Source organism: Pleurodeles waltl, chromosome 7 (assembly GCF_031143425.1).
Source record: "Pleurodeles waltl isolate 20211129_DDA chromosome 7, aPleWal1.hap1.20221129, whole genome shotgun sequence".
In the NCBI taxonomy this organism is placed as follows: Eukaryota; Metazoa; Chordata; class Amphibia; order Caudata; family Salamandridae; genus Pleurodeles; species Pleurodeles waltl.
This window is the reverse complement of record NC_090446.1, coordinates 535,208,580-535,229,742: the sequence shown is the minus strand read 5'-3', so window position 1 is coordinate 535,229,742 and position 21,163 is coordinate 535,208,580. Positions and strand designations below refer to the sequence as shown.

Below are 21,163 nucleotides of genomic sequence, written 5' to 3'. Positions count from 1 at the left end.
GGTAAAATATGTTGCAACTTACGTTCCCGACTCCAAGGATAATGTAGGCCTAGGTAGAAGCTTGTAAATTGTTGTTTTTGATTGGACAATTTGAAGCCAACCTATGAACCCTCCAATGGAAGACCCTACTGGATTTGAACTGTTGATTATTTAAACCTGGTGCACAAGAAGAAAGCGGCCATTACCCACTGCACCCATTGAGGACATTATTGCCCATTGCAGCCATTATGGCCATCTTGCCGACCTCGTCATTTTGCCATCTTCTACGATGCCAATTGATGTTCGACGCCATTTTGAATGAGACTTTGATGCTTTCTCTAATCGAGAGAAAGAGACTTTAAGTAATTCTCGCTCTAGAGACTTTAACTTTAATCTGCCCCTTTGCATAAAGTAGTAGTTTTGTCCTTTTATCTTGCCGCTGTGAGGCAATTGCCCCATCCACCCTGCCCTCTTTGCCCCCGTCCCATGCTGATCGAAACCGGTACCTGTGAGACGAAGACTTCCTTGAATGCTGATTGAATTTGGTAAATATGAAAGGAAAATGTACAATTGCATTGTGTTTCTTTTTAGGTAACCAACTGCTGATTTTTGATAAGAGCCCTAGTTAGGAGTTTTCCAAATCAATGTTGCTAAATTGTTTTTTTGCATGAAGTCCCACATGCAGATGCTAATTTGAGGTTAGATGAGGATTCATTTGTTGCACGATGCAATTTGAGACCTTGTTATGCTGACTAATATATGCAATTAGCCCATTACAGATTATAGTTTTAGTGGTTTGCGTTGCTATTATCGAATGCATTGTTATTCAAATGCTGCATAGATTGCATCTTTTCGCCGTTATGGACAGCTATTAATGTTCATTTACATATATCATTTGGTGTTGAGACACATTTATATCGTGCTAGCTTTGTTAATATAGGGAAATAAATTCATTAACTTTGAATGAACTGGTGTGGTTATTCATGGCCGAAAGGTCATGGTTCGCCGAAATGTTTTCTGGATTAATTGTGAAGTGTTATGTTGATCAGGGCATTGCTTATGTTCGTTATTGATTATTGATTAGATTAAATTGACTAATCTCGGGTGAAGAGAGCCCCACTTGGTCAAAAGATTCATCGACCCAAGAGCGTCCAAACACAGGTAATTTATTAGGACGGAACGCTCTATCAGTAGATGGTAGCAGAGGATGGTTGCGCTCTTTGAGACCCCACTCGAGAGGTATATGGTGTTGAATTAGATTTTTCTTGGGTAAAACAGATTGAGAGAATGATGATGCCCTAAGTCCCCCGCGACTTTCCCGGGATCTCGGAGCTTGCGAATGGAGAGAATGGAGGTGTGAAATCGGCGTTGGCGGTACTAGTGACGGTATGAGTGAAGTCAGGGTTTTGCGCTTGCACAGCTTATGGCCGCAGATTGTTTGAAAAGGTTGCGAGGATTTTAGAGAATAGCGGAGGTGCGACTCCGAGTGTGAGAGTAGGGAAGTCATCGAACTTCATGTGCATGTGGCGCTTTGTGCAGAAAACGGTCCACGTGGTTGTTGTTGTTGAGACGGGCCCTGCGAGGTCAAGAGACTCCGGAGTATGTTGAAAAGTGTATGAGACACTTGTTTTATGTTGTGGTCTGGTCGGTTTAATAGGTTGACCGGGCGTGGTCAACGAGTCGGTACGTGTGTTAAGGGAGTGAAAGAAAACTTCGACTTCGGGCTTTGACAAATTCTAAGTGCACTAGAATAGATCATTGACAAGTTGAGAGCAGAGTCTGCGGGTCAGGATTTGCTTGCGAAAGTGTGGACCGAGAAAGATGGAATAACTGCTGAGGCTAGTGAAAAATCCCTAAGGTCCTGAAGCGATTGTGTTACCCTTTCTGTAGTAAACCGACAGATCTGTTTTATTATTATTTGGTTGCTCGCGATACATGCCAGAAGTTGTTATGAGAGGAGCGGAGTGAAGGAGGACAAGCCGCGAGGCTTTGTCAGCCGCAGTGTGTGTGAGTGTGACGTCACTAGGAGCCGCGCTGGGATAGGTTGGTTGCAAAGAAGGGCCGCGCACGGATTGGACGCAGTCCGTGGGGCTCGATTGGAAGGGGAAAGGCAAGCGAAGAGTATTCCGGGAATTAAAGTAACTTATTGATTACAAACTTTGTGAAATAAAAGACGAGAAAATGAAATTTTTTAAAGCATTAAAGAGTGCGATGAAGGGGGAGTCTTACATTAAAGCGAGCGTAGGAGAGGAGACGCCACCCGAAGGTACACCAGCTTACATTGTAATGGAGGAAAGGGGGGTAGCTCCGTGCCTTTGGCTAAAGCAATGGCACAAGCTGACAGAGAGACATGGGAGCGTAGCGTTCCCGATCCATGGGACATTCAATATAAGGATCCTAGAGAATTTGAGATTCGCGATGTACGACATGAAGGTACCTCCAAGGCCAGCACAGTTTGAGGCTCTAGCGATTTGGGAACTAATGGCTAGACAGCAACAGCAAAAGAAGTTCGAGACCAGGATAAGAAAGGTAGAAAAGACACTAGCGGACGCTAGGTGGGATAATGCACAGAAGGTGTGGAGGTCAGATATATTGCAGGGGATAAAATTGTTTCCCGCAATTGCTAAGGAAGAAGAGGCGACAGGCAAGAAAGCTACCTGTAAGACAAACAGGAGGTGTTCCAAAGATAGAGAGGACGAGGAAAAGTTAAGGAGAGAAGACGAGTCAGAGGATGAGGAGTTCATCATGCAATTGCTGAACGACCGTCCACCACCTTATGCAGAGAGTGAACAAGGTCCAAGTACCAGTTCTGCCCCTCCGGCACCGGTACAGAATAATGAAACTCCGAGTTCAGAAACGCCATCGGGATCTAAGGACCCGAGTTTACTGTTCACCCCGCAGATACCGCAGGTTATGAGAATATATCCAGATGTGCCTATATTGAAAACAGCAGAAAATTATCAGCCGCAGGTCCCAAGGAACTACAGCAGTGACAACAGTACGGGAATGATTCTAGATCCAACCGTAATGGGAGTACAGAATGGTCGCAACCCAACATTGGCACAAGCTGAATCAACCCAGTTTTTGATGCCTCAAAAGCAGATGCAGGGGGGAACCACACATGCTCAGATGACGGGGAGTCAGACGGGCATGCCGGCAATGATGACCCATAGTGTGGGAATGAACATGCCTCAGAACCTGGGGAATGGACAGAACCCAGATGCGATATCCCTACCCATTACTGTAGGTCCACCGGTACCTTTGTACATTCAGCCTAACTCAGGTATGAGCGGTCAAGGATCAGTGGTGCAGAGTGGGACGGAAAGGAGGTGCATAGAAAACACTCCAGAGACAACTCCGATAGCGGCTCTGCCAACTGGATCTGGGTCCTTGATGGAGTTTAGTCCCATATGTGCTCAGTCAACAGTGGTGAGGTCGAGTCCCCCACTGATGATACCGCTATCATTGAACACTGAAAAGTTGCCGCAACCATCAATGGCAGTCGATGTGAATGCTACACTGATGGGGTTGAATGCGCAACAGCTGACACAGTGGTTCAACAGTCTGAATTCCACACAAAGCTCAGCCAGTGGGAAGGGAGAAGACTATCTGAATAAGGTCAGGTTGAACATGGAAGCAGAAGAATTGGTGGAAGGGACTATGGGTTTGAATAGGTTAGAGTCCTACTCGGAAGAAGAGCTGAGGTATCTATGTCCTAGGATTACGAGAGAAGTGAACAAGGTACATAGAAGGTTGCAAGAAATAGCTGACAAAAACGGGGTTGAGATAGACAAGACAAAACACTTGAGCAGGAGCTATAGATTGGATTTCGGGACCACAGACTTTGAACACATGAGGTCAGCAGGCATGAAAACGCACCTTAGAGAATTGCTGCAGAGTGCACAAGTGTGGAGGTGCTTAGACAAATGGGAAAGCAGATGGGCAAAGAAAAAGGAAAAGAGGAAAGACAGTGTCCCAGAGCACAACGAGAAAAGATCACAGAGTAGTGATGCAATAACCATGTTACCAATGAGGGAGACAGCAGGGGGAAAATTAATACATGTACCGTGGCACAGAAGCGACATTCAGTCTTTTACGGATGATTTTCCCAAACTGAGAGAGAAACCGATTGAATGGTATCAACAGACTGATAGGTTTGTGAAGCTTGCAAAATGTCTTTGGGAAGACCTGAACACCCTCTTTGAGATTGTGGTTCCGGCAGATTTGTGGGAAGACTGCAAAAGGACTGTAGGTTGGCCGACAAGTGAACCAGAGAGAGACAGGGATACGGGTGCACCATCACCTATGGTAATGAGCTTGTACTATAAGGTGATTGAGCATTTGAAGACGAAGGTTGCCGCGAAAAATGTGGATTGGCAGAAGATTGATCGAACTGCCCAAGAGGCTAAAGAGTCGATTCATGGTTACTATGAGAGGTTGTTGAAGGCGTTCAAGAACTACAGTGGCACGGAAACAATAGAGGCGAAGGACATGCTTCATTTTGTGTTTAGATTTGTGGAAGGGCTGAGACCAGAGATAAGTCAGATGATAAAGACGCATTTGATTTGTTGGCAGTCGAAACCTATTGATGAGGTGTTGAATTATGCGAAATACTGTAGCGACGAAATTGAAGTGAAACAGAAAAGGTTGAAAGAGAAAGTGATGGTGATGCAACTTAAAGCAGCTCAGACAGGTCTGCAAGGGTTGCAAGGGTTCCAACAGCAGATACCGCAGCCGCAGGGAAATATGGTGTTTCAGCCACAGGCGAGAGGCAGAGGCAGAGGAGGCTTTGGGAGTAATGGTCCGGATTTGAACACTGTTGCAATTCCGAATGGTGTGCAGGCAATGAAAAGGGTGATGCCGTGTCACGTGTGCGGAATCGTCGGACATTGGAAACGCGAGTGCCCGATGGTGATGCAGGAAGGTGCAGGTGTTGGTCAGCAAAACAATGATGTCAATACATTCCAGACAATGAGGGGACCGAAAATGAGAGGTCCAAATCCAAGTTTTCAGACCATAAATCAGCTGCAGGGATTACAGCCCATGCAGCCGCAGCAGATGCAGATGCCCCGTATGCAGATGACGCAAATGCAGCCAATGCAACAGCAGTTTCCCATGGTACCTAATCAGCAAATGCAAATACCTTTGGCACCAATGAGTCAGCAGCAAGTGATGGTTCCTCCACAGGTCTCGGGTCAGGTGATGAATACAAATGGCACCGTACAACAGTTCCCATTACACAGTGAGAATGGAATAAACGATGTATGGGAGAGTGAAAGTTCAGATGAGGAGGGAAATTGTGTGCTTGCAGCATCCTTGGAAGTTGATCAAAAGGGTCCATATGTGGAGGGAAGAGTTATGGGTCATCGTGTTTCATTCTTGGTTGACACAGGAGCCACACGTTCAACTGTTAGGAGCATTGAAGTACCAAATTTGCCACTCTCAGGGAGAACAGTTCAAGTAGTGGGAGTAGCAAACAGGCACCTGACGAACCCAATCACAGATCCAGTACAAGTCAGAATTGGTAACTATCAAGGGTCACATAATTTTGTGGTATGTGACTCAAGCCCGATAGCACTGTTAGGGAGAGACCTATTGTGCAAATTGGGATGTTCGATTATGTGTTCGAACGATGGAATTAGAATTCAGACGAGCAGTGATGGGGAAGAAGAGGACAGTGTAGAAGGGGATGAGATGGAAACTGTTGATGAAGAATATCCTCTGATTAACCTTTTTCCGATGATAACTGAAGAAGATATTCCAGCTGAATTACGGGAAACAGTCGGAAAGGAAGTGTGGGATATGACAGGAAAAGAGGTGGGATTGGTGAAAGGAGTGGAACCAGTGAAAGTGACCGTAAAACCCAATGTAACCTTTCCCCAGACCCCACAATACCACATGGCACAAGACACCCTCATGAAAGTCGCCCAACTCATTGACGAGTTTGTAAAACAGGGAGTGCTGAAAGAAGTGTTAAGCAGTCCATGTAATTCACCAATCATGGGACTGATAAAGCCGAGTGGAAAGGTTCGAATCGTGCAGGACTTGAGGAAAATAAATGACATCATAATTAAATGCTGCCCTGTAGTACCGAATCCAGCTGTGATAATGTTTCAAGTCCCTTGCGAGGCCGAGTGGTTCTCAGTCATTGACTTGTCACAAGCATTCTTTTCGGTGCCTCTTCATGAGGACAGCCAATTTCTCTTTTGTTTCAAATTCTTAGACAGAGTTTACAGTTGGTGTCGAATTCCTCAAGGGTTTTCGGAGTCACCGTCAATTTTCAATCAGATTCTAAAGAAAGACTTGGAAGCGTTAGAATTGCCATTCGAGTCAACCCTAGTACAGTACATCGATGACTTACTGATTGCATCTAAGACAGAAAGTGGCTGCACAGCCGACACCATTGGTCTACTGAACCATTTGGGAAGGAATGGACACAAGGTGTCTCCTTCAAAGTTGCAGTTCTGTCAGAAGAAAGTAAAATACTTGGGTCATCAAATAGAGAAAGGGTCACGGAGAATAATGAAGGAAAGAATAACAAGTGTACTTCAAATGAGTCCACCAAAGACAAGGAGGGAGGTGAGGAAGTTTTTGGGGATGGTGAGCTACTGTCGCCAGTGGATTCCCAACTTTTCAACTCTAGCAAAGCCTTTACTGAAACTGACCCAGAAGGATGCCTTGGATGAAATTGAGCTGAAAGGAGATGAGATGGATGCTTTTATTGAATTGAAAGAATGCATGTGCAGGGCTCCAGCTTTAGGTATGCCTCATTACACAAAGCCTTTCACATTGTTTTGTCATGAACGTGATGCATGTTCTTTGTCTGTCTTGACCCAAGCCCATGGTGGCATAAACAGACCAGTAGCATATTTTTCAGCTACTTTGGATCCGGTCGCAGCAGCACTGCCAGGGTGTTTGCGCGCCGTAGCAGCAGTTGGTATCAGCCTCACTCAGTGTGAAGGAATAGTAATGGGTCACCCATTAACAGTCATGGTCCCTCACTCAGTTGAGATACTTTTGACCCGCTCCCGAACGCAACACATGACTGGAGCAAGACTCACAGGGTATGAAACAATAATTCTGGGTTCACCGAATGTGCAGCTGAAAAGGTGCACTACGTTGAATCCAGCAACCTTGCTTCCCGGTGAAAATGCTGAAATTGAGAACGCTGAAGACGTCGAGCACGACTGCCTTCAGGTGACTGAATTTTGCACAAAACCCCGACCTGATATTAGGGATACTAAGCTTGATGAAAATGACCATATTATTTTTGTTGATGGTTCATGTCTAAGAGATGGGTTGGGAATTTTGAAAGCAGGATATGCTGTATGTACTGTAACAGGTGTCTTGGAAGCGTCCTGGCTCCAAGGAGTCTATTCCGCACAAGTAGCAGAGCTTGTAGCCCTTACAAGAGCATGCCAACTGTCTACATTGATGAAGGTTACCATTTACACTGACAGTCAGTACGGGTTTGGAATTGTGCACGACTTTGGGCAACTATGGTCACAGAGAGGTTTCCTGACCTCTTCAGGGTCCCCAGTGAAAAACGGGGAGAGAATAAGGGAATTGTTACACGCCATTCAGATGCCAGCTGAAATTGCAGTGGTAAAGTGTAGTGCTCATACAAAAGGACAGGACTATGTTTCCCTGGGAAATGCATATGCGGATCAAGTCGCAAGATTTTGTGCCTTGAACTGTATATTGCTCAGGGATGAATGGAATTTGATAAGTGAACCAGAACTTGAACCAGCTGAAGCATTTGCCTTGAAGGTCGTGGATACAATGGATGAACTAAAAGCATTACAGAATAGCGTCAGGGAGGATGAAAGAGTTTCCTGGATTAAGTCACAATGTACAAGGAGACCAGATGAGTTATGGGTTTCAAATGAAGGAAAATTTGTTTTACCAAATAGTCTCTTATCGCAGCTAGCGCGGTTCTATCATGGGCAGGCTCACCTAGGGAGAGATGCCATGATAAGATTGTTCAAAACTGATTGGTTTAACCCCAGATTCCGTCAAGTTGCAGAAGCAGTTTGCCATCGTTGTGTCATTTGTCAGCAGATGAACCCAGGAAAGGGAACGGTTGTGAACGTGAGCCACATTGGCAGGGCGGGTGGCCCGTTCAGCAGAATGCAGATGGACTTTATTGAGATGCCTGTGCATGGAGATCTGAAGTATGTGTTGGTGATTGTGTGCATTTTTAGTCACTGGATTGAAGCATACCCCACACGTAGAAATGACAGCCTTACAGTTGCAAAACTATTGTTGAGGGAGTTGATACCACGTTTCGGATTCCTGATCTCTTTAGAATCAGATAGAGGAAGTCACTTCAATAACGAGGAGATAAAGTTACTTTGCGCAGCGCTGAACATTGAGCAAAAACTGCATTGTAGCTATCGCCCTGAAGCCTCAGGACTGGTGGAACAGATGAATGGTACACTGAAATCAAGAATGGCGAAAATATGTGCATCGACAAATTTGAAATGGCCTGACGCATTGCCTTTGGTGTTAATGTCAATGAGAAACACCCCTGACAGAAAGACTGGATTGTCCCCGCACGAAATTCTCATGGGCAGGGCCATGAGACTTCCTGCAGTTCCCGCAAACGCGCTTTTGAATATTACAGATGATATGGTGTTAGACTACTGCAAAGGTCTGGCTGACGTGGTTCGCTCTTTCTCTCACCAGGTGGAAGCAACCACCTTGTCACCGATCCAAGGTCCAGGACACACACTGAAAGCAGGTGACTGGGTCGTGATAAAGAAGCACGTGAGGAAGTCGTGTCTGGAACCCCGTTGGAAAGGCCCTTTCCAAGTGATCCTGACGACCACTACCGCTGTGAAGTGTGCGGGAGTTCCCAACTGGATTCACGCCAGTCATACAAAGAAGGTGTTGTGTCCCACAGATGAGGAAGTTGAAGCGCTGAAACTGCCAGTACCTGATAACAAAGTGCCGAGCGCTGAGACAGAGCAAAACAGAACTAGGAGCGAACAGGCAGAAATAGAAGAGAGAGAAATATTCTCTGAGGACGAAACAACCGATTCACTTGGGAAAGACCAAGGAGAAACCTCAGACAGCGACGAAGCAGCTGAAGGTAACAAAGAGCCTGAAGCAGCTGAAGGTAACAAAGAGCCTGAAGAAAGTAACGGTGACAAAGGGCTCGAAAGAGGTGAAGAAGCAGGAGAGCCTGATCAGAGGAGGGCTTTCCCAGAAGCAGACGGTACAGAAAAAGAAAAGGAAAACCTGATTGACTCCCCAGAAGGAGGGGACAAGGCAGAACAGAACGAAACTGTTCAAACTTCCTCAGAAGAGATCGCAGGTCCATCAAGTGGACACAGTGCAAAGAGAAGACCAAGTATATCACCAGTAAAACTAAGAACTAGAGAAACGTTGAACGACAGTGAAGGGCCAAGAGTGAAAGAGAAAAGAAAGGAAGTGTCTGTCGTGGTACCAACATCAAGTGAAGAAAAAGACTTGGCCAAAGAGGAAAGTACCAGTGAGGCAGAATCGAAGAGAGATGCAAAATTGAAAAGGAAAAGGATACCAAACAGGAGATATTCCGGTCCAGAATGGGCATATGTAGTCAATGACGATTGGACCGACGAATTTGTATCTCTTAGCCTCGAGAACGAAGAAGAAGAGATACCAATAGAAAAGAAAAGTTTTATGGACACTATTGATTGAAAGGGTGATAAATGACATTGCTTGCTATAATCTGACGTGATACAACCAGCTGAGACATTGCTTAACCGGATGAGACATTTGCTAACTTGATAAGACTTTGATAACCTGATTGACTCTTAAACCCGATTTGAGACAACGTTGCTAACTGATAAAAGACTGAGTTATTGCCGAATTGAGACAAATGCTGCTAACCGATAAGTGACTGGGCTCCTGAAGAAAACTGTGTGAACATTGCACTCGTTCAGCTTTGTAACTAATTGCTAAATCGTTTCTTTATAAGTGCTTCTAGCTCTCTGATTCTATACAGATCATGACTAATAGTACTAATTTGCATCTTTGGGATTTGGGGAATAAAGAGGGGAATACTAATGATCATGGCAAGAATTTAGAGAAGGAAGGAAGAGAAAATGATGAAAAGAATGGCAGAAGAATACAAGGCAAGAACAAGGGGAACTAAAAGGCAAAGAGAACTGACAGAATTTTAATGGAATAAAATTTGTGGGAATAGTTTTGTGTGATGACAAATAGTCATCAGAGGAGGGATTGATGACGCAGAAACGAAGGTTTTACATTTATTAGCGCATAAACGTAGTACCGCAATAATCAAGTGTGACTTTAACCGAACTAATAAAGATTGTACGGGGACAAATGTGCCCTCAGAGTAGTTCGCCAACATTTATAAGCGTGCTTTATATAACGTGATGTATTAGAATTGTACTAATCTGACATAACCGTAAACGTGTGCCATGATTTGCTTGTTTGAAATGTTTTAACTTAGCATAACTTTAGTGGAGGCTTCGGCCTAGTTGCCTTGTCTCACGGTTTAGATGCTCGTGTTTTTCTAATGTGCTAATAAAACGTGTATTCTTGCTTGAAGCTGTACTTTTCCAGTGAGATCGGTTCACATGCTTATCTTTAAGGTTTCGTGCCAGCCTGGCATCTTCTTCTTTGCGCCAAGGTCAATCTGCAGGTGCAGACAATGGAAGCTCTGAAAGTGAGTTAATTGGTAAAATATGTTGCAACTTACGTTCCCGACTCCAAGGATAATGTAGGCCTAGGTAGAAGCTTGTAAATTGTTGTTTTTGATTGGACAATTTGAAGCCAACCTATGAACCCTCCAATGGAAGACCCTACTGGATTTGAACTGTTGATTATTTAAACCTGGTGCACAAGAAGAAAGCGGCCATTACCCACTGCACCCATTGAGGACATTATTGCCCATTGCAGCCATTATGGCCATCTTGCCGACCTCGTCATTTTGCCATCTTCTACGATGCCAATTGATGTTCGACGCCATTTTGAATGAGACTTTGATGCTTTCTCTAATCGAGAGAAAGAGACTTTAAGTAATTCTCGCTCTAGAGACTTTAACTTTAATCTGCCCCTTTGCATAAAGTAGTAGTTTTGTCCTTTTATCTTGCCGCTGTGAGGCAATTGCCCCGTCCACCCTGCCCCCTTTGCCCCCGTCCCATGCTGATCGAAACCGGTACCTGTGAGACGAAGACTTCCTTGAATGCTGATTGAATTTGGTAAATATGAAAGGAAAATGTACAATTGCATTGTGTTTCTTTTTAGGTAACCAACTGCTGATTTTTGATAAGAGCCCTAGTTAGGAGTTTTCCAAATCAATGTTGCTAAATTGTTTTTTTGCATGAAGTCCCACATGCAGATGCTAATTTGAGGTTAGATGAGGATTCATTTGTTGCAAGATGCAATTTGAGACCTTGTTATGCTGACTAATATATGCAATTAGCCCATTACAGATTATAGTTTTAGTGGTTTGCGTTGCTATTATCGAATGCATTGTTATTCAAATGCTGCATAGATTGCATCTTTTCGCCGTTATGGACAGCTATTAATGTTCATTTACATATATCATTTGGTGTTGAGACACATTTATATCGTGCTAGCTTTGTTAATATAGGGAAATAAATTCATTAACTTTGAATGAACTGGTGTGGTTATTCATGGCCGAAAGGTCATGGTTCGCCGAAATGTTTTCTGGATTAATTGTGAAGTGTTATGTTGATCAGGGCATTGCTTATGTTCGTTATTGATTATTGATTAGATTAAATTGACTAATCTCGGGTGAAGAGAGCCCCACTTGGTCAAAAGATTCATCGACCCAAGAGCGTCCAAACACAGGTAATTTATTAGGACGGAACGCTCTATCAATAGCAAGCCCAGAAAAAGGAGCAATGGGGCTCTGTTTCAAGACCCGAGGGAAAGGGACTATCTTGCTTTATATAGCGCTTCGCCTCACTAATTCAATTTCTAAGCTCTTTGTCGCACTCTCAGCTATCACCTCTCACCGAATCTCAGCTGTTTTGTGTGTAAGGAGCATGCATTTACATTGCAACTAGCAGATTGCTGTTCTGTCGGGTAAACACACAGACAACTCTGAAACCGCTGTTCTTTGTACAAGTTTATTCGTGGAGCTCAAACCCACAGGCATTGCACGTTCCTATCCTCCTGCTACACAAACCATCTCAGAGGATGTCTCCCAATCCATCCCATTAAAAACATAAACATTTTTAGAAAATTCAACCCCAACATTCTTAAAACCATAGAACATTCCTATTTCAAACCAAACAACATCCACTTCCTTCATATGTTTTTGGTAGGTGGAGCAACAACAACAGCACATCAAACAAAGGAAGGAGAGACCAATCTAAGGCCCATATTTATACTTTTTTAGCGCAAATGCGGCACTAAAAAAGTATAAATATGGGCCTAAGTCTCCTTAAATTCTGGTGAGAGAGGTTGGTTTACCAAGTGTGTGAACAAGGTGCACTAGTGCTTACACAATAAAGTCTTACTTAAAACGTTCATTAATATTGTGCAAACTTCTTTTGTGTTTGTAAAGCAAATTAAATACATCATTCAGTTATGAGAGCCAGTAGGTGTTGTTTTTGCTGGTGGTCTAAATTAGGATGCTAAATGGCAACATTTTCATTTTTTGCTGCAGATAGAGGAAGAAGGTAAATGGAAATGCTTTAGTTATATGCAGGGCCACTGGAATTATTTGGCAAGAAAAGACAATATTATAAGGCAGAGTTGACCAATTTGTGTGGCAAGAAAAGTCCAGTTATGAATTTACAACGCCAATAGTTCTAACTCAAGCAAATGCAAGACCTATTGCATTGCAAATGCTTATTCGTGATTGCTCGCCTGCGGACAATGGTAGTGGTGGAGGCTTTATGTCATATGAAGGTCTCAGTACATAAACTGAATAGGCATGTATTGTTAATGTTATTGTGAAGATCAGCTTGATGCTGTATGTTTTGCTTTTACTCTTTTTCTTTCATTGTTTTAATCTTGATGTATTGCATATAATTGATGACTTTTGAAATGATATGTTTTAGAGGCCATCTGGTGAATATTGTCACAATAAGTCTCAAAACCCAATCATCTTCAATCAAGACAACGTTTGAAATTCTTATTGTTAGTGATGCAGGAGAACAGTGTTTTTTTCTTTGCACTAAGTAGCCCTTTAAATCAAAACGTATCCTAGTTTACTGTTTTAATAGGAAAGAGAAAACCTCAAGTATCCCCTGGTATCGACAATATCCATTGGTGTCTCAGGTATCCTGGTATTCGTAGTATCAGTTGGTAATTGTGGTATTTATAGTCTATATAGTGGTTCTTAACCTGTGGTCCTAAGCATAATAAACTATAACTACATAAAAAAGCAAACTTGATAATTTAAACTGTAAAAATGCCCTTTAAATCTAAAGGACTGTAAAATTAGAAGCTGAAAATTAAGTTGGTATTGTGAGCTTGATTCACGAAAGTAACACAAGTACAGAAAACAGAATCTAATATGGGCAAATAGTAGCCTCCAAAGAATCACTGGCATCTGCTGACAAAAAGACAACACGCAGTAAGAGGATAAAACAGGGACATGCTGGAGTTAAGCGCGTCACATTACCTTTTAGAAATAACACCAAACATTGAAACTCTGCAGCCTTCCGAATAAAGTTAGAATTCAAGTTTTTGGTTAGGTTTCGTTTGTACATGAAATAACATATTTAGTTATTTGTGGATTTAATGTTTATTTGGTCCGTAATTTTGTGCTCTGTTTTAAGGGTCAAATGGTAGAAATTGTTTAAATAACAGTCCCTGCTTCCAGTAGTGATTCAGTGGGTGTCCTCAGGAGTCAAAAGGTCAACAACCACTTGTCTATATGTGTTACCAAACTCGCATGACGTCTTTTTTGCCATTATGCTGTCTTCTAAATAGTTCATGTTCTTGTCATGCAGACCAATTAACATCACATTGTATACGGTGCGCATGGGAGCATATGCACTTTCCATCACAACCTCGTCTGAGGCGACCTCCGCATTAAAGAAGATAATAGTGAACAGTAACTACAGCGGCGCACCAGGATCTACGGGTGACATCGCCCTCCTGGAGTTGAAAACGCCTGTCGCCTACTCTGATATCATCTTTCCAGTCTGTCTTCCCTCAGCATCACTACAGATTCCAGATGGAATGATGTGCTGGGTAACTGGCTGGGGAACGATCAGCAAAAATCAAGGTAATAGAAATAAATCAGTTTCCCCATGTGCTGGGCCTGGAATATAGAGAATTTGGGATCTTTGGTCTAAGGTATGGAACTTATAGAGCGCCAGTGTCGTAGCCAGTGTGTCAAGGGTAGTAGCATATCAAAGGCCCCCGCAGCCTCTGTGGTGCGGCGGGGCTGAGATTCATGGTGCCCCCTCAGCACAGTACCCTGGCCTGAGAGGGAGTTCAGAGGAGGCCCCTTTGGGTAGTTTGCATGAGGGCCCACTCAGGTTTCGTTACCCCACTGGTTAAGGGCCCTAGCGCAAGGAAGGATATGTCTCATGGCCACTGTTTGAACTGTGAAGGACAGAGACATTTTAAGGTTTGGGAAAAGTGGACTCTGGCCCAAGATTCCAGCCTTTTAGTGGGCCCCCTGATAGAGCCACCTCTGTTCTGCACAGCGGCAGCTCCTTTGCTATGGCGGAGGAGCGTCACCCGCCCGCCAGCAGCAACCACAGCTGCAAAACTTGAAAAATAAAACAACAAAAAAACATGTTTACTATAGTTTTATTTTTAAAGGGGGCGGGCTGTGGGGGATGACAGGCAAGGAGGAGGAGTGGTGGCACTGCTGTCAGTGCGCATGGGGGTTTGGCTGGCTGTCTCAGGGCGACCAATTCGACATGCGCACTGAGCTGTCTCCAAATCAAACTTTGTTGCCAGGTTGGAGACAGCAGGCACAGGCTTTCAGTCTTCGTGGGAGTGCATATTGAAGGTGCTCAGGTCAATCCTGATGCTGTCTCATGCTGCCAGCAGCATGAGAATAGCGTTAGGATTGGCCGCAGAGCAGGCTGGGAGCCTGTGCCTGCAGTGGAGCCTGAAGAGGGGCGATGCAGCAGGTAAGTTTTTTTTTCTTTTCATTTTTGTTTTGTGTCCCCCGACACCCTGTCCCCCCTCATGCCCCACCACCCTGCCCTGACATCAGCCGCAAATGGTTCTGCATAGAGTCTTGCCCTGCTGACCTTGAATAATTCCTAAATAGATTGTTTTAAATACTGCTTTCCTTAAATTTATTTTAAATGTGGGTGATGTTACAGACATTTTGCAGAGAAATGTGTTTATATTTAATGCAACATCCTTAAAGAAAATGTATTTTAAAACAGGACCTTACATGTGAGAAATGTGAGGGTCTCACTCAAATTATTTGCAGTAATATTAGCGATCTGCTGCTGTGCTACAATGTTAAAAACACACAGCACTATCCCTGAATATTGGATGTAAACACATTTAGGGAAATATTTAAGAGCCCCTAGTGCCTCCATGCATCACATTAGCATCATTTTTTTTATGCTAATGTGGCCCAGTGAAGCCAAAATCCCCACGCCATATTTACAAAGTGGTGCAATGCATCTATTGCACCACTTTGTAACCCTTTGCGCTACATTATGCCTTCACCAAGCATAATGTATGCATAGGAAGCGTTCCCCTGTTAGAGGGGGCCAAAATAATGGCGCAAAGAAATCTAAGAGATTTCTTTGTGTCATTTTTTCAGTACTTTTAAACGCCTGCTCAGAGCAGGCATTAAAAGGAGGCACATCACTGATTACAATGGGCCTCAATGAGCTTTGCAGAATTAGCCTCAACAGATTTTACACTAATCCTGCAAAGCTCCGGACTAGCATCAAAAATTCAGACGCTAGTCCCCTAACTACCACCTTGGTGCACTGTATTTTAAATACGGTTCACACATGGTGGCATTAGGGGGGCACTAAGGGGCACAAGAAAAGTGACACTGCACTGTGTGCAGCGCCACTTTTCTTAAATATGCCCCTTAGAATTTGGAGGAGTGGTCAATGAACAAAAAGGGCATGAAAGAGCTGAAATTAGATCGTAAGTTCAAAGCTGTTCTGAACAGGGACCCAAAAACTATGTTTGGCCCAGGGCACCCCAAATTCTTAAGATGTCCCTGGTGAAGGATATCAATAATCAGGGTTCAATGGGTACCCCAGGCCTCTGGGCCCCAGTGCCACGGTACCTCCTGCACCAATGCTAGTTATGCCTTGCAGAGTAAAGCAACTGCAGAAGCTTCTTGGCTATAAAAGTCACACAGGCACACCTTCATATTGAAAAGATCAGCTTTTATTAATTTTCTGAAATGCCATAGGTACATTTCTGTACAAAACATTCCAAAACTTAGCTGCCACTACTGAAAATCTTTGTGCCAATATGTGATATTAGCAGCCTTTTCACGGAGGTCTCATGCATGGATGACTTTGCACACCTACATGTCTCTGGCACCACAGTCATATCAAGGCCAGGGCTTCGCGAGAAGAACAAAGGAGCAATTCTTAAAGTATTGTCTTGGGCTCCTACCACTTGCTTTAAATGCTGCTCCTTGGCTGAGGAACGTAGCCAACTCTATCTGCCGCCTGTGTTGTGAGGACATAGAAGATCTTCTGCATGTCCTTTGCTCATGCAACCAGCTTGTACCAAAACTAATGAAAAAAGGCATACGGACACGGAGACAAGCGGTGATGGCGTACTTTGCATCTGGAAACCTGCAGCTGAACTGTGCTTTAGTGAAGTTTCTATCTCTGGTGACGCAAAAGCAGCATTTAACAAAAACAGCACCACTCACCCTGCGTTTCACAGGAGGATAGTGCATAGCCAATGCCTGACAATGGACTCTAATGGTATCAAGCGATGCTCTACTCACACTGGTGCAAGCAAAGCCTTAAGCAGCAATCTCTCATTATATTTAAAAAAAACGAGCGCATATCAAAATGATTGGAGAATGCGCGTAATCCATTGATGAGGACTCAGTTACATCACAAATATTTTTTAAAGTGTTTGCATATTTTTACCGTTTTGTTATGGTTTTAAGTAACTAAACAATAAACCCTTACCTTACCTTACCTAATATGTGATATTAGAGATCCGGGGCAGATTTACTAAGCCCTTGCAATGTCCTTGTGTTTCGCTTAAGCAAGATTTACTGAGACATGGCAAAGTGACCTATCATGGCTCTGCGTAGCTTAGTAAATCCAGGTTAACACAAGGCCTTGTGTCACTCTGTGTTGCGAAGGCATCCCATGGGCCCCGCACCTGAGTTGTGAGTTAGAGAGCGTTTAACAACCGATATAACCCGAGGCAGAAGGGCTATAAGGCTAGTAGAACATTCCACCCACTAAGGGTAGAATGTTCTAATTTAGAAAGGAAGAAACTTGAAAATAATACACTAGAATACTGAATCTTCATGCTTATACCAGCCATTACAAGTCTGGAGCTACTCCATTCTCTTCAGTGGAGCTCTCAACATTCCTGGTATATATTTTCTCTTATGAACCCCAGTGGGGTGATATTTTTTTAAACAATATCTAGGGCACAATATTTTTGTGAGACCAATATTCTAGCTTCATTGTTGTGACCAGCAGCATGTATCAGTCTCACTCTAACTTCTGGGAGGAGACGCATCACCTAGAGGTTTCTCCCACATTCAGCAGGGTTGTGCCAGGCACAGTGGAGGTCACCACCTGGAGTCCTAGCAGGCATTGAGGACGCCAGTGACACCTGCTGATGATGAGTCAGCCTCTGGGCGATGGTGAGTTAAAAGTGAGCTGTGGAGGTTTGAGATCATAATCAGTCTGTGCACATTCCTTGAAGTTTGTAACTCCAGTTTTGACACAGCCTTTGGAATGGAGCAACATGTTCCACTGTGGCACACTTCTCTTTTCATATCAGCACAGTCCTCTTGGTCTGCTCTGGCACACTACTCTCATCTAGCAGCTCAGTTGACTCAGGCATGCTTGTTTGGTGTAGTGCCACAGTCTGCTCGTGTGTGCTCCATTGGTGTAGTAGCATAGCCAGCTCAGGGAAACGTCTTCATGTGGTTCCTGTCTGGAACTGTTCATGTGGACAGAGGGTGGCACATGCTTGTTTGGAACCACAGATCACTTTCCTTTGTCTTCAGCCGGCAGACACACACCACCAGGGATCCAGATGTTTTGGTGCTTTAGATCTGTCACCTCTGCATGTTTGGCATACTGTTTACCTTTCTTAGCAGCAGTTTATCTTCAAGGCACTTCCTGGCAGAGCATTGGCTCCTTCCAGCAAGGCCAGATTCCAGGTAATTTCCTCAAACCTCTGGGAAGCTGGCTGTTAGTTATACACCAGCTCTGGTTGCAGTCCTTTAAATGCTCTGTTGAGTACTCCCTCCATTGGTAAAAAAGCTATTTAAACTGGAACAATAACCAGGTAGGTCACAGCAGACATGGGATGTGGATTCACTGTCTGCACTTTCAGAACTGGTTTGGGTGAGTTCTCTTTGCATCTGCCCTCGCTAGGTAGTACTCCACACACCTGCCTCTTTGTACTATGATGCTTTCACAATAGAGTGCTTTCCAGCCTAGAGTACCCACAACACCCACAACAGAGACACAAAGAGTTGTGAGGTTTCTGCACCTGGGTATTAACAGTTTTTGTTGGCTTTAGGACTCTGGGAACTTTACCACTGCTGACCAGTGCTAAAGTATGCGTGCTCTTTCCCTATAACATGATACCATTGGCTTACCCGCAATTGGCCTATTTAATTTACTTATAGGTGTAGGAGGCTGGCCTGGTTTGTAGTGGGTAACCTAGGTACTTACACCTTACACCAGGTCCAGTTATCCCTTATTAGTGAAATGTATTCAGTGTTCTAGCAGCCTAGGCTGTCTAGATGTAGCTGTAGCAGAGCAGCTAAGGCTAAACTAGGAGACATGCAAAGCTCCTGCAATACCACTATAGTTACACAGTACTTATACACAATAAAAGACAATACTCAGTTTTACCAAAAATAAAGGTACTTTATTTTAGTGACACAAGGCCAAAAATATCTTACAGGCAATACTCCTTCTGGAGGTAAGTATTATACACAATCTATACATTAGAGACTAAAGTCAGGTAAGTAGATAGTTATAAAATAGTGCAAAAAGTAGAAAATACAATAGAATGCAATAGGCCTAGGGGCAACACAAACCATATACTAAGAAAGTGGAATGCGAATCACAAATTCCCCCCTAGGCAAGTGTAGTGTGTAGAGGGTCACTGGGAGTGTAAGAGAACACCAAAGGTAAGTAAAATACCTCACACCAGAGCCCAGGAAAGTAGGAGTACAGTACTGCAAGTTTCCTTAGGACACACTACAAGTCGTGATAAGAGTTATTGCAAGAGCCAAGCAAGACTGCAAGCAACAAATGGTGGATTTCTGGACCTGAAGACAGTCCAGAAGTCGCAGAAGATTCCAGGAAGGACAGGAGCCCCTGCCAACCTAGAAGACGGTGCAAAAGAGGATTCTCTGGTTAGAAGAAGTCAACAGAAGAGCACCAAAGAAGGTGGCTGCGGGTTCATGCATGATGCAAGAGATGTCCCACATCAAGATGTTGGATGCAGGCAAGTTGCAGCGCTGGATTCATTCAACAAGCCTTGGTTCAATCAAGGTTGCGGTTTGCGTCAAAATGGCGCTGCCTGGACCCAGAAGGGACCTGGGGGCCTCAATCGGACTGAGGAGGCAGAGGGGGCTCCCAACACTGGAGGGAACCCACAGATGACCAGGCAGCACCCATGGGAGTCCCAGGACATGGGGCAAAGACGGTGCAAATTTTGGTTGTTGCAGCACTACAAAAGAAGGTCCCACGCTGCTGGAGAACAACTCAGCGAGTTGTGTGTCGCAGGATAGAGTGCTGGGGACCTGGGCCACGCTGTGCATGAAGGATTCTTGCAAATAGTGCACAGAGGCCCCAGGAGCTAGAGATCACGCGGTGCATAGGGGTACTGTCGCAAACCAGGAAGGCAAGCTCTTACCTCTGCCAAATTTGGACGGCTGGACCTTAGGGCAATCTGGGTCAAATGGGTCTACCACCTGTGTTCCAGGGAGCATGCTCGTCACCAGGAGAGGATTCCCAGAGAACCGGCCGTCGTCTCGAAAGGTGCCTGCAGGAGCAGGGAAGTGATTCCATCACTCCACAGGAGATTCCTTTGGTTCTTCTGGTGCAGGATGAAGGCAGGGAGTCCTCAGAGCGTGCACACCTTGGAAACTGTCACAGTTGCTGGCTGGAGCTGAAGCTGCAGGGTCACAGTAGCCTTTCTGGATACTTTGTTGCAGTTACAGCGGTTCCTGGAGCAGTCTGTGGTTGATCCGATGGTCAGAAGCTGAAGCAGAGGATGCAGAGGATTCCTGGAGGAAACCTGCAAGGTGAATCTGAAGAGGAACCCACAGGAGAGACCCTAAATAGCCCTGAGAAGGGGATTGGCTACCTAACCAGGTATGCACCTATCAGGAGGGGTCTCTGACTTTACCTGCTGGCACTGGCCACTCAGAGATCTCCAGAGTGTCCCCACACCTTGGAAAACAAGATGGCTAACGCCAGGGACACACAGGAGGAGCTCTGGGCACCACCCCTGGGGTGGTGATGGACAGGTGTAGGAGGCTGGACTGGCTTGTAGTGAGTACCAAGGGGTACTTGCACCTTGCACCAGGCCCAGTTATCCCTTATTAGTGTATAGGGTGTCTAGCAGCTTAGGCTGATAGATAATGGTAGCTTAGCAGAGCAGCTTAGGCTGAACTAGGAGACGTGTGAAGCTACTACAGTACTACTTAGTGTCATATGCACAATATCATAAGAAAACACAATACACAGTTATACTAAAAATAAAGGTACTTTATTTTTATGACAATATGCCAAAGTATCTTAGAGTGTACCCTCAGTGAGAGGATAGGAAATATACACAAGATATATATACACAATAGCAAAAATATGCAGTATAGTCTTAGAAAACAGTGCAAACAATGTATAGTTACAATAGGATGCAATGGGGAAACATAGGGATAGGGGCAACACAAACCATATACTCCAGAAGTGGAATGCGAACCACGAATGGACCCCAAACCTATGTGACCTTGTAGAGGGTCGCTGGGACTATTAGAAAATAGTGAGAGTTAGAAAAATAACCCTCCCCA

The 21,163-nt window shown here is 44.3% G+C and overlaps 1 protein-coding gene across 2 annotated transcripts in view; it reads left to right on the top strand.

Annotated features, from left to right (window-relative positions):
- The window catches only part of LOC138304304 (serine protease 27-like), a 249,567-nt gene that overhangs the window by 208,461 nt on the left and 19,943 nt on the right, over positions 1-21,163 (top strand). For both annotated transcript variants that reach the window (XM_069244255.1, XM_069244256.1), the window contains exon 3: positions 13,926-14,203. In XM_069244255.1, the coding sequence (XP_069100356.1) occupies positions 13,926-14,203 (278 nt within the window). The remainder of the gene's footprint in view (positions 1-13,925; positions 14,204-21,163) is intronic.